We start from the raw sequence: 13,804 nt of genomic DNA on the forward strand, positions 1-13,804 counted from the left end.
ACATATCCCCTCCCAGTTCACTCACATTCTTATTGGGAGCGTGATGCTGAAACAGGTTAATTTTAGTGTCAAATGGTGTATGGACTAAAGATAGTCTCACATTTTGTTTTATTTATTGGGATACTGGGATGGAAATGATACGGTTAATTATGCTCCGTCATGTAACTCCTTCGGTAAGCACGAGTCCACGGGGGGATCTGTTGTATCAGATGTAGCTGCCAACTTACCCTGAGGGCGTGTATGACTACATCCTGGGCCTCTAGCTCCCCCTCCAAGATACTGAGGAGAGTCAGCAGCTCCGCTCTGCTTAGAGCCTCCACGTTCATCTTCTCCTCCTAAAGACAGAAAGAGTGAGTGAGTGAAAGCAAGATTTCTCATTGTTCCTAAAAACTGTTTTATTTCATTAAAGGAGCAGATGAAAAAAGAATGAAATCAAATTAGGAAACAAGATTGCTTCTGGGTATTACAAATTGATTTATATGTAAATCAGCCCCCAGTAGTAGCTACTCATTCTCATTTTTCAGGGAGCGACACAGAACTGATATACAAAGGGACTCGGGTCCCATCTGTGGACTTGCTGAGTTGTGCTCCGGGTTATAAACAGGAAGTCATTAGCATATCTGCACATTAAGTCCAAATCCCAAGACTGTTAGGCAAATGTGATAGTCTGAAACATCTTTTTTTAAGCTTGTAAGACCTTAGCCATGCTACACCTACACTACTGCATCCTGTGATTCACAGCAGGGCCCTGTTTAGTCACAGGGGCCAGACATAACACACCTCACACAGCTGACATCATTCTTAAAACTGAGACAGACCTTTCTGAAAGTTGACTTCATCTTTTGAATTGCAGATGAAGTCATTTTCAAATCAGCTCCTTTAAATCACATCGAAACTGCTCAGTGTGACAAGAGTTTGATGAGGTATGTGTGAAGAAGGAGATTATGATCATGGTCTTCCTCATGGGGCCCATATGTAAAGGCAGACTTTAACATTCATGGGTCACATCTGGCCATTTGGTTGTCCCTGATCGACCTGACATGAGGTCAATGGGAAATTAAAATTCCAACATAAATAAGTATAAATCATGAGGTTTGCCCCATTTCAGCTGTTTGGTGAAACACAATGCAAGAGCCGGTTGCTGCATTTCAGGATCACAGTTTGAGTCACCATTATGAGACTAAATAGGCAAATAAATGCAACTTGACTAAAGCAGAGGGGGAACACACATCTAAACCTGCAAAGCTGCAAAAACAACCAAGGACTTTTTTTTTGTTTTTACCAGGATGGAGCGATCAAGACCAGCTCCACGATTTCCCATACAACTGCAAAAACAATAAGTAATTCTCTGGTGGTTTATCAAAGAGTGTTTCATGGACTCTGCATTTGACAGGAACAAGCTGGATCAAGGACATTGCAGGAAATCTGGAGCTTCAGTTGAAGCTCGGGGCAAGAGCTGTGATGTCTGTGACACGTGTGAATGCTTTGATTGGCTGGGACTCAAATGGGACAAACTGGCAGGTGTTTCAACTGGTTGTTGTCCAAATCTGCCAGAGAAAAATGTCACCTTTGAAGCAGATATAAGAAAAACTGACTGAAATGAAGACAGAACTGAATTCTTTGCATTTTATATTACACCCGCAGATGCTGCATGTCAGTACTAAAAAATTATTTTATTTTATTAATGCTAAAACTTAAATAGGTAATTTAATCAGAGAAAGAGCACTGATTGAGTGTGTTGCACTTTCGATTCATTCGAGCACTTTAAGTCAGTGTCACTGCTGGATTTTTATTCTTCTTTCAAAAAATACTTTCTACACATAAGGAGAGATCTCATTAGATGTTGTTTCACTTTGGATCTACCTCATACATGAACAAATATTCTCATTCATTAAGGTTAACAAATGCATATACAGCTGTCCTTCGTGTTTCCTGCACAGCCACTGAGCCTGACTTCTGTGCACTTGTTCAAGCCCAAAGCAGACTAGATTTTTAGATCTAAAGAAACCTACAAAACAGAACTGAAAAACTACAGATGAAGTAATTAAACTAAAAGCAAAAGAACAACAACACTTTGTATGAGTCAAAAATCTCTGAAATCTTTCCAAAAAACACACTTGTTTTTGAAATATTGTTGATTAAAAAATGATAAAATGCTGCCATTTCCACTATGTCTACTAAGTGTATCGTCTAATCTTACGAGTAGCAGAACTGAGTTCAGCTTATTGTCGTGGCCCTCCACAACAGTCCCCGTTTCTCATGTGACCCGTTGGGAACATTAATTGCCCAGCTCTGTCTTTAGGTGTTCAACTGAGTCAAGATCTGCTGTCTGCAAATGGCACATCGTGTGATGAGTTTTATTTTCATACTTACTAAACCATTTGGTGTTTTGATATTTCCTTTAATTTGTCAAAGCAACTTTTCTCATCTCCTCTTTTTTAAAGAAACCCACCCTCTTCTCCTCGCTGCCACGAAGTTTCAAAGCTTTTGCTTTCTTCAAGCAGCGATCCCACAACACTCTCTGTCCCTCCAGAATTCCAGAGTGCATTCTGTGGCTCACCGACATTCACAGCAAAGCAGCAGAGTGTGAATCAGCAGTTATTTACTGGCTACTTACTTGTCATAATGTGAAAGTGGTTTCACTCTTTCTCAACCACACACGTACTTTAGTTTTGTGTCAGTACTGCTGTATGTTTGACCTGTTTCCAGTCAGTGTAATGCCAAAACTGGGTATTTGTCATTCGATCAGCTTCCATGGAAAATCGTTGCCACATTCCAGGGATACCCAAACCATGGGAATCGTCACTCAAGAGTAAATTACTGAAACCCACTCTGTAGCTGACATGGTTTTAACTGTTGCAGGTTGGCTGTGTGAGTAGCAAAGCTTGATCCGGTAATAAGCCAAAGCAAATACATTCATGGTGTTAAAATTAGAGGTTATGCTCATCCATATCAAGCCAGACATTCAATATAGAAGCAGAGCATCTAATGTGGTCTGTGGTAAGTGCCAAAGGGAGAGTACACACCTCAGTTACTGTGGTCATCTTGAGTGAATTCGCACATAGTTTATGCTCTCTCTTTAATCTCTCTACTGTGGTTTCTCTCAGGTTAAAAATTAGCTAAGAAAACGGGAAGGGTCCTCCCTGCTTTGCTCACTGTGTGGGAAAGAGTGCTCAGTCTGCTCCATGCATTTCTAAATGATCGCTGGGGTTGCTCAGGAGCAGCAGAGGATCCACCTGCCGTCCCGGGCCTTTGTGTAACACAAGGGGATGTCATTATTTTCTGGATTGGTAACATTCAGTTCAATATCCAAGTGCCATAAACCTCATAACAACATCAAATTACCTTTTATTAATAGCTATAGCTGGGATTTAGGGTACAATCAATACTACTGAAGCACTCACACCCTACAGCCTGAAAATGAACGATTATTCAGATTCCTCTTATTTTGGCTACTATATTTATGTGGAAATGTTTTTCCCCGTAATGACTTAGCACAAGGTCCCAAGTTAACCCCTGTAAAAATCAGAAATACCAAAATCCTTTATCGTACAAGCAAATCTCAGACTGTGTCAGAGATTCACCTGTGGACTTTTGCAGTTTAGTTTTTACTTTAACAACCCGCCAAAGCAAAGTGGTAAAAACCTCTTCCATACCTTCATGCGCTCTTTTCTGGCCGCATTAACTGTTCTTTGAATCCAAAAACGGGGGACTCCACAACAGCATGAATCAAAGCACTCCACTGTCACTGGAGCTGCTGCTCTGGTGCGAGCGTGAACAACAGACCTTCAGTGACGAGACAGTCAGCCAATCACAAAGGCGTAGTGCAACAGCTCAACCAATGGTTGGTGGGTTGATCGGTGGAGGGCGGGGATATATGCGGTCATGGGTGTCCGGGATAAACCTCTTTGTTTCGGACGTCCAACGTTAGATTTATGGCAAGTCCGTGTCTGTGCGTTAAATTCTGAAAGATTTGGTCTAATCGCAAAATAAATCTGTATATTTACCAGTTCCGATGGATGGTGTGAATGCTTGAAGCGTACACACGGAGTGAAAATAAGATTTGTTTTGCCATAGAAGTCACAATAAATGATTTCAATATGATTAAAAGGCTTCGGCTGTTTGCTTTAGAAATAGTCTCCCTTTAAAAGCAAACTTTGAGCGAATTATTCCACTAAGTACTCTCAGCACCGTAAGCCTCGTGGTGAATACAGCGTGCTACCTCTTGCTTTGTTCCAGCCCCTCCTGATGGCCGCATGGCAACATCGCACCTCATCTTTCCTACTTGATCAGTGCACCCGATCTGTAAGACGTCTTAGACTCTATCTCAAGTTCACAGTTTAGTCCTGCACGTCACGTGTGGTTTTGCAAGGACCATTATATGACGACGCATTATATAAATTATAGCCTGATTTAGAGGGGTTGTGGTTAACCAACCTGTCCTAAGTACTGGAGATCGTCTTTCAAGCAGTGAACAGTGGACTGGTTTAGTCACATTAGCAAAGAGAGGTCACGGCATTGAACACTCTAACCTTTGTTCCAACATGTCCTTGTTTTGTTCCTGTGCTGGCTTTGTGAACCTACTCTTTTAAAAAAAGTAAGAGCCAAAACCGGTTGGTTAAGTTACAGGATTGAGACCAACCACAATTTATTGTAGTATTTACTGACTTCAAGCTTGTCTGTCTGGTGGCTTAGAAGGCCAGACTGGCTGTTATTTTAGATTGTGCGCTTTCTTAGATTGTAATGAGCAATCTTCAAACACACACACACACACACACACACACACACACACACACACACACACACACACACACACACACACACACACACACACACACACACAAATAAACTATCCTTTAATTCCTCTTTTACAGTGAAAGAGCAGTTAAAAGACAGTTTATTTTCACTGACCATTTACTAAAAAATGCTTACTTCCACTAAGCGTGGCACTAACAACATTTGCACAATTTCAATATTTCAAGTCCATTAGACATGAGATGGTCGCCGTTTTCTAGATGGATACTGACAAATGTAAGAATAAGTATTCTTCCAGATATGGTAAAAAAAGATATGGATAAATATGGACTTGGGACACATTTATAAAGTTGTGTTTATACTGTATTTTTTAATACACATAATTGTAACACTGCAATAATAAAGTAACTAAGAGGGTGCAGTTAAAAATTGCACAGTGGAAAATGCTTCAGTCTATAAAAACAGCAGGCTTTAATCCTCCTACGCCAGTTCCACTTTCGTTGTCATCCTGCAGGTGGCAATATAGTGCCATTTGGTTGCAAACTATTTTGTCCATATGGTACAAATTCCAGCTTTTGTTTGCTGAATACATGATGTGATACCTGGGACTGAACGCATGAACACCATCAGTAAAATCAATAGATTAAGTTTCACAACTATTTTACTATCTGGCACAGGACTGTGTTGGATCAAAAATTGATTATTTTTTTTATTTTACATCAGGTCTAGGTCTCAAAACGTCTTCAAGTTTTAAAATTTGTGATCAAATCTAACATTAAGGCATGGCCACTGAAATCAGTGTAATAACAGCCAAGAGCACCAAGGTCATTAGCAACAACAACAACATTTTCCCTGTCTTGGGCTTTTTCCATGTAGATATCTTTCTGCCCACTAAAACTTTGCACCACTGAAATTAGGCCTGAAAATATCACGTAGTACCTCTCAGCCAACAAAGCTATCAAAACTCAATGCACTTCTCACACTTACTCTGAGATTTAAGATATGTAGCTATACTGACAACTATTTTTCTGCTAATAAGTTTATCAAGTAGGTGTTATTTAAGTTTATATAAGACATCCAAACGCAAGTTGTATTTGGGTGGATCTAGTCACACATGTCCGTGCCACATTTATTTATTTTCATTGGCCACATTTTGCCTAATTTAATCTTAAGTTAAATTAAGATTAAACAAATTTCCCACGTGTGGGACTAATAAAGGTTATCTTATCTTATCTTATCTTAAGTTGGCTACTCGACTAAAACTATTGGCTCATAACCTACAAAAACACCTCCAAATTGTTTTCTTTGCCTTTAATACCTAATTTTATCATGATAAAAACAAAATAATTGTGACGTGAAGGGGAATAAAATCTATTAGCATATTATTGTGAACTTTGAAACAGAGCAGCTAAAAAGCTCTTTGAGTCAATTTATGCTAATGATTCAAATTAAAAGGAGCCTACTTTGATAATAAATAAAATATCTGGTCTGGTTACTTAACCCCCTCCCCACCAAAAAAAGAAAATAAATACAAGAAAAGCAAAAAGGTTTGAATCAGAGTTCAGCTTCAGTTCAAACCAAAAACCTGTTGAATTAATGGTGAAAGAAACCGCCATGGTCTATTTACGTTTTTTCCTTTTTCAATCCACAGCTGTTTCAACACTGGGCATTTATCGTGTAACATTAAACATCTGCTATATTTTTAAGCAGCTGTGTTACATGAAACATTCAGCTATGAATCCTAAAAAAAACCACATTTCTGTGACAGAAACAGAACTGTGTTGAGCTGAACTAGATGCATTTGTCACAGGTGCACATGCATTCTACTTTGAGGTGAACTATTTCCAGTTCCAGTTCCAGGTTGGGATTGTATTTATCTATATATTCTGGATAAGTAAACAGAAACAGAGAAAGAAACACACTTCAAGAGCCCACTTAAAAATGTAATTAATGATCTCTTCTTGCATGTTTCAAAACTATTTTTGATGTATTGTTTTAAATGAAAAGCAGTGTTGTCTCACTGTCACAGCCTTTATGTGTCTGTTTCTCAGCTTTACAAGTGGGCGTTAGGCAATGCTTCATCTTCCTGTGCTCGTAGAAAGAGGTAATGGAAATTACCTTCCGCAATCAGCTTTTATTAAAGCTGAGCAACAGGTTTAGAAAAAAGCAGAGTGCCTGCTCTTCTTGTCTTTTCCTTTGCCGTTGCATTGGCATCTAATGGCAAACTCTTTCAGGTTCTGACAGCTTCTCAGTGTGGCATCCTTTCATCATCATCTGAACATGTTTTCTGTATTACAGTAATAGAAAAAAAAGAAGGTAAACCCTCTTTCAGTTCTAAAGTTATTCACAGTGGAAAACATTCAAGATAGTTGCCAATCTTCCCAGGAGTTGAAATCCAAATAAATTCACCCTGAGGTTAGACCATGCAATGGTCAGGGAAATTGCAAAAAACCAAGAGCTACATCTCAGACTCTACATGCCTCATTTAGCGTGCCAAATGTCAAAGCTCATGGCAGTACAATAAGAAAAAGATTGAACAAGTTGTGCTTGGTGTGAATGGTTTCCAGGAGAAAGTCTCTGCTCTTTAAAAAAGAACATGGCAGCACACGTTAGGTTGGCAAAAATTATTCAGAATACTCCTCATATTAACTGTGAAGCTTGACGGTGGCGAGGTGGGCTTGTTTGACAGCCACAGTACTTTGGCACCTTGTGGTCACTGAGAAAACTCCTCTGTGTACCAAAGTATTCTCAAATCAAATTTGAGGTAATCTGTCCAACAGCTAAACAGCTCGGCCAAAAGTGGGTCACGCAACAAGACAATGATCCATGAAGTACATATGAGCATATGAAATATATCCATGAGTCCTTTCAAGGAAGCATAGCAACCAATTTACAACAGAATTGTCAGGGCTCTGTGTGCAGGCGGATGGAGAGGAGGATCCAAATGCGAGACTCTGAATTGAAACTGAGAACCTTAGCTTTATCGCTGGTGAGAAACACATGAACTGAACAATGACACTGAGACGTGAACACACAGCCATAATTCTGAGGGTACGACACGACACTGAGCACAGGAAAACACAGGGCTAATATACACAGGGTGGTAATCAGGGAATGGGCAACAGGAGGGAGACACAGCTGGGAGAAATTGGACTAACGAGGCAGGGGAGCAAAGCTGCACACACTAACATAAGACATAGACTTTCACAATAAAACAGGAAATAAGACACAAGGACTAAGAAACACAGACTTAACACGGGCAGAACTAAAAATAAACCAGAATAAGCTGGAACATAGAACATCATCATCATCACCACAAACACTTAGAGAATAAGAAAACAATCAAACACACCAAAGTAACTTGAAACGCAGATTCATCATAAAACCCAACAAAGCACCAGAGAAACATAAAGAACAATCCATCATTCAAAAATAAACCAAAACATAACTCAAACTACTGGGTCAAACTGACAGGAATGGTTTAAAAAATGAAGGTGCTGCGATAGTTCAGTCAGACTCCAGACCTCAACCTTATCTTAATCATGTGCGTTAAAGAAATCTCACAAAAATCAATGACCTAAAGTAATATTATAAAGAAGAGTGGGACAAAATTCATCCACAACTATGTGACAGCCTGATAGAGTTATGACAAGGAAACTTAATGGTTGTTATTGCTGCTAAAAGTGGTTCAACAAGCTATTACTTTTTTTCCTTCTTTACACAATGCTTCCATATTTTTGCTTAATTTAATTAATGTTAAACAATTAATAACTTAGTTTGTTTGAGATTGTATTTGGCCAGTTTTAAGACTCTGTAAGATCATTTTTATTGTATTCGGATGTACAAAACTTTATATTTGAAAGATGGCGCACTGTCCCTTAATCGTGATTGAAAGTGTTTACAGAAAGAAATAAAATAGGAAAAGTTCATACCTTCCTACGATTTTTCAAATGCCTATCTGCCTGCAGCACTTACAGTCAGCAGCTATAGTAACATGCCTCTTTTTTGTGTCAGATCAATTGTGGAAAGATGAGTTTAACAAGGAGAAGTGAGAGAAGGTCACGAGAAACAGATAAGATATTGAGGACCGACTGTGAGAAATAGCGGCTGATAGTGAGGTTTGAACACAAAGGAGAGTGAAGATGAAAGAAGGCAGCACGTAATGCGTAAACATGCTGACTGCTACTTAATATAATCTCAGTCTTTACATATTCCCTGGGTAATTTCTTGGACAGCGTTTATTTATATGCCTTAATACTGTCTATGCTATTTTGAAGACAGGGAATCAAGAGGTGTATTATAGCAGATGATAGCTGGTGTGTCCTCCAGATGTTGTCTGGGAAGTGATTTGCTAATGAAGGGCTCCTCTTGTCAGCTCTAAACCTCAGCGACAGTCGATGACATTGAAGAGGACACCTGCCTGTCTGACCAGCTGACAGAAAACCTCAGTTGAGACGTACGGCAAACTGACTGCATCTGTGCCTCTCTGTCTCTCTCACAGACCTCCCCCACCCACAACTACACAAAATAAATAAATGCAACCTCATCCAACAGAAATACGAGATGCTTTTAAAATGCTTTAAACCTAAATACCTGAAATGTCATGACAGACAATTCACGCAGAGTTAATATGAGGTGCAATCAGTTGACAGCATTGCATATTTATTCATGCTCACAAAAACACATTTTGTACCAGAGCTGTAACAAGGCTTCCAAAGTTCACAGCGCCAGTGTGCGGTTCACTGTGATCCCCTAGCTTGCCTGATGATTTGGCACTTGGCCCGGTGAATGTCGCCTCCTGTAACCAGTGAGTGAGTGTGTGTTTATGCGTATCTTCCTCACTTACCGCTGAACTACTGTGTAACCAGTACGTGGTGAGTCATGCTGGAGAGAGGTACAAATATCTGGCAATGGCTGCTGGGCAAGAGGAAGAAAAGTAAAATTGCAGCACTGGAGAGAGGGGGCGATGGCTCTCAGTGCCTGGTTTTGAAGGTGAAGCAAATGTCACTTTATATTACAATCACTGACTCTGATGCACAGCCATCAGCAGAAGCTATCAGATCTATGTTTGAAATAGATTTATGTACTATATAATTGTAACCTGTTCAGTCCTCATGAGGTTAGGGCCATAAATTGTTGGACAATTTTTGTAAATTTGCATCTGTACATGGATTTTAAAGCAAGTTATGATCATAAGTGCAGACTTTCAGCTTTAGTTCAAGGGCTTTTTTTCAACAAAAAATCTGCATTAACTGTTTTTACACAGAAGCTCCGATTAAGTGACGAGTGAAGCCTGTTCCCTTGTTATTTCATGACAAATGAAGCATACATAATATATGAAATTCATTCAAAGTTGAAACTTGGATTTGATATCATTGTACTATCATTTTAAATACAAGGGCCAGAGAGATGTCAGAGCAAGAGAGGGAAGCTATCGTTAGGCTGGAAAACAAAACCTATCAGAGAGATATCAAAAGCTTTAGGGCTGCCCAAATCAGCCATGCGATAGTCTTACAAAGCAACACCACTGAGCAACACTAAAAGGTCTGAAAGACCACAGAGAATAACTAAAGTGCATGATGACAGAATTCTTTCTATGGTTGAGAAAAAGAGGTCGTTGTTATCAAGGTCTACAACTGAGAGACACCTTCATAGATGGAGCTGCAGTGGGTTTACAACAAGGTCCAAACCACTGGTTACACTCACAGGCAGGGCCTACACAGTTCGGTTCCACTGGCAGAAATCTTATAGCAGCCAGTCAAAGAGAGTCACTAGTGTTTCTTAATGATGTGACTGCTGATAGAAGTGGCAGGAGGATTTCTGAGGTGTACAGAGGTATATTTCAGCCAAATGATGGAAAACTGATCAAACGCTGCTTCCCAGTGCAAATGTAAATTGACCCAAAGTGTGTTGTAAAAGTGTTTCTTGGGATAAAGAAACCAAGTGAGTCACATGAACTCACAAAAATAAATATAGAAAGATCCACAAACATGCAACTGAAGGTGCCGCTTTGGTCTGCACTTCAGTGCATCTTGACTGTTTGACCTAAAATTTTAAAGACCACCACATTGGTGGTCTTTAAAATTTTTTCTTTCTCCAATAAGTGATGATCCTAACTGTAGCAAGTCCCCACAGCACATTCCTGAATAAAGAAAATATATGGTCAGGTAACATTGATTCAGTCAGTGACCGGCACATATCAGATTCTGGCTAAGGACTTAGTTGCACACAATATTGCACACATGTTAATTATCCCACAAACAAACAGCAACTGAAGACAGCTGCGGTAAAGGTCTGGTAGAGTATCTCAAAAGAGCAAACAGCATTTGGTTAAGTCTATGGATTTTCTTCCAAATGTTGAAAACAATCCTTATATTTAAAATAATGTTGGTTTGCGCTTCATCAGATAGTTTTTGTCTGAATAAAAATCCACTGTGGTGATGTACACAGACAAAACTACGAAACTGTGTCTTTGCCCCCAACTGGAAGGTCAGGATTTGGGTATACTAGCCAGCAGAGGGCAGTGTAGGGTAAAATGTGAGACAGTCACGTCATACAATTGGGATTTGTAAACGATTCTAACACGTAACCTTTTCCTGGTTTTTAAAAGGTCATATTACCTTATTAATTTCACAGTACATTCAGCAACTCTGTCACCATTTGCTCTGATAAAATGAAACGGTAAGACATGTGCTTTCTAATCTGTGTTCTTTAGCTTTCACAGCTCATTCATCTTTACCCCGTCACTTTATTTTCTCTGCAGCCTGCTGAACCTTTTGCCAATTAGTTTTAGTCCTCTGAGCATCAGCCTAGATGCAGTACCCCTACCAGTGTCTCACAGGAAGAGCCAGAGTTGAGTCACAGTGGGAGTCATGCAGGGACAGCTAATGGCACTCAGGCTGATGCAATATACCTCTGTGCAGCAGCATTTAGAGGGGACCCCCCCCAACCCAAGGGAGCTGGGTAACATTGTGACTGTCCTGACTGAGCTACTGCAAAGTCACACACCTCCATCACTGTGGTGGAGCACCATGCAGATTGGGCCTTGCTTTTTCTGTTATGGGCAGTTGTGGTGCAGTTTGTCTTTGCTGTGGACAGAAAATCAGTATGCATGAATGACGGAGACAGTAACGCAAGCTTCTGAGTGTGTGTAATGTTTACTTGTTTGATGCCAACTCTGCTATACAATCTGTCCCATTAATTTCGACAGAAAATCATGTCCCCCGTCTGGTGGCCACTTACAGTGAGTTATGGCTGCTTGTCCGAGCGAGCTGTTGTGATGAAAGGCAACTTTGCTGGGAAAAGTGGACCAAGAAGCAAGTGAGAACAAGCGCAGATTTACAGCACCCCTGGAAACACACATACGCACCCACACACCCACCCACACCCACCCAGAGGACTGTGACAGAGTGATTTAGTGGCTTTTAATCATTCCTAAATTGCCTGTCGTTCTCTCTCACACAGCAATACTTGATTACACACACCGGCACACTACATGAAACAGGATCCCACTCCTGTCAGACAGTGGAAGTGGCCTGGTCCAGGGTTTTGTGGGTGATGGGGTAAGAAAGCATGAGGGTTCATTACATCAAAGAAAAGTGCAGAGTGAGCAAGGAGAGAAACATTCGTACCGTAAATCTCTGCTGTACAGAGCAGGACCCTGAAGACTAAAACTCCATCACTGGCATCTGAGAGATGTCTGATGAATCACTGAATGCAATAAATCAGAAACAAACAAACAAATAAATACATTGAAATCCCCAAATCCCAAGAATCCAAAAATCACATTACACTGCCTTTCCAAAGGATTTCTAAAAAAATACAGAGCCAGATACTCGTGTTTCTAAATCCAAGCTCAGCGTAGTGCCAACCTGATGTTCGTGGGAAGAAAGCATTGTTAAAAATCTGCCCCTTTTTTATTTGTAAACATAGCACTAACCATCCTTTTATTCTTTAAACACAAACTTAATATGAAAATATACTCCATGACTCCTGTGAACAAGACCGACTTTTAAACTTGAGTCATGTTGTGGCTTGTGCTTTTAAGTGCATTTGACTTATTCGTTGTGTAAGTTTTGGTAATAATCAGGCATGATCACGCAGGAGAAAGCAGTATTTCCCAAACTTCATTAAAGCTGAAGTTTGGATTTGGTCTCTCTTTTCTCTTTCATTTGAACACATCACAAAGGCTTCATTGAAGTTTTAAGATTCAAGAAAAAACAAAACAAAATAGCAAATGTAAATCCCCCCCCCTCGCACACACTCACTCTAATGCAAAATCATGTGAGTATGTGTTTTGGAACCCCCGAGGGAGCTTGACTCCCAAGTGTACAACTACCGCCCTAATGGTTAGGGAGTAAACAGTTAGTCAGTAAATCTGCACCAACACATGACTCATCCTCTTTCATATTGTTCAGTCTGTTCTGTGCAAAGCTAAGCCTCGACAACTATAGCAAAAACAACATATGTTATTTGGCTGGAGCTGCAGCTGTAGAGACCCAGGGCTTTTAAGGTCATATTTGCAAATTGCTCTCTAACACAGAGAGCGTGTTGAAATGTGTGAAAGCGGCTTGGAGATGGGAATTCACAATCTTTCCATCCATCTTTGGGCTGCTTTGAAAGGTTTACAGTTTTGCTGGTTTGTTTGACATGAGCCCGAGTTCATGATGCGTGGCCGCTGTCTGAATGACCAGTGACCCTGCTTGCTAGTAGGGCAGAGATTAGCACTAATGCGCACACATACACGCTGAGCTACACTAGGAAACTCACGCAGTCGCTGCAAAACCACAAAGTAATTCTACAAAAGACAGCAGATGCACAGTCAACTGTCTACACGGCACCATCATAAATAAATCTGATGATGCAACTGAGGGCAAAGTATAATCCCCTGGAGAACAGTTTAAAATACTAACACACTAACATTGATTAACCCTCAAGCGACCAAGCTATTTTAATGACTAAAATGAGGGAACGGGATAATTGGTGACAGCATTGGTTTTTATACATGAATACTCATTTTAATGGCCCTGTTTGTGTTTATCATACATAC

At 40.1% G+C, this 13,804-nt stretch overlaps 1 protein-coding gene across 3 annotated transcripts in view; it reads right to left on the reverse strand.

Annotated features, from left to right (window-relative positions):
• Window positions 1-13,804, reverse strand: part of cttnbp2nlb (CTTNBP2 N-terminal like b) — a 127,255-nt gene that overhangs the window by 10,843 nt on the left and 102,608 nt on the right. Inside the window, exons 1-2 of one of the 3 annotated variants that reach the window (XM_026154231.1) lie at window positions 4,223-4,331; window positions 228-335 (exon numbers count right to left, since the gene is read on the reverse strand). In XM_026154231.1, coding sequence (XP_026010016.1) covers window positions 228-335; window positions 4,223-4,276 — 162 coding nt within the window. In that variant the 5' untranslated portion in view covers window positions 4,277-4,331. The other 2 variants (XM_026154232.1, XM_026154233.1) reach the window with 2 other exon arrangements.

The sequence above is a fragment of the Astatotilapia calliptera genome, chromosome 20, assembly GCF_900246225.1.
Source record: "Astatotilapia calliptera chromosome 20, fAstCal1.2, whole genome shotgun sequence".
NCBI lineage: Eukaryota > Metazoa > Chordata > Actinopteri > Cichliformes > Cichlidae > Astatotilapia > Astatotilapia calliptera.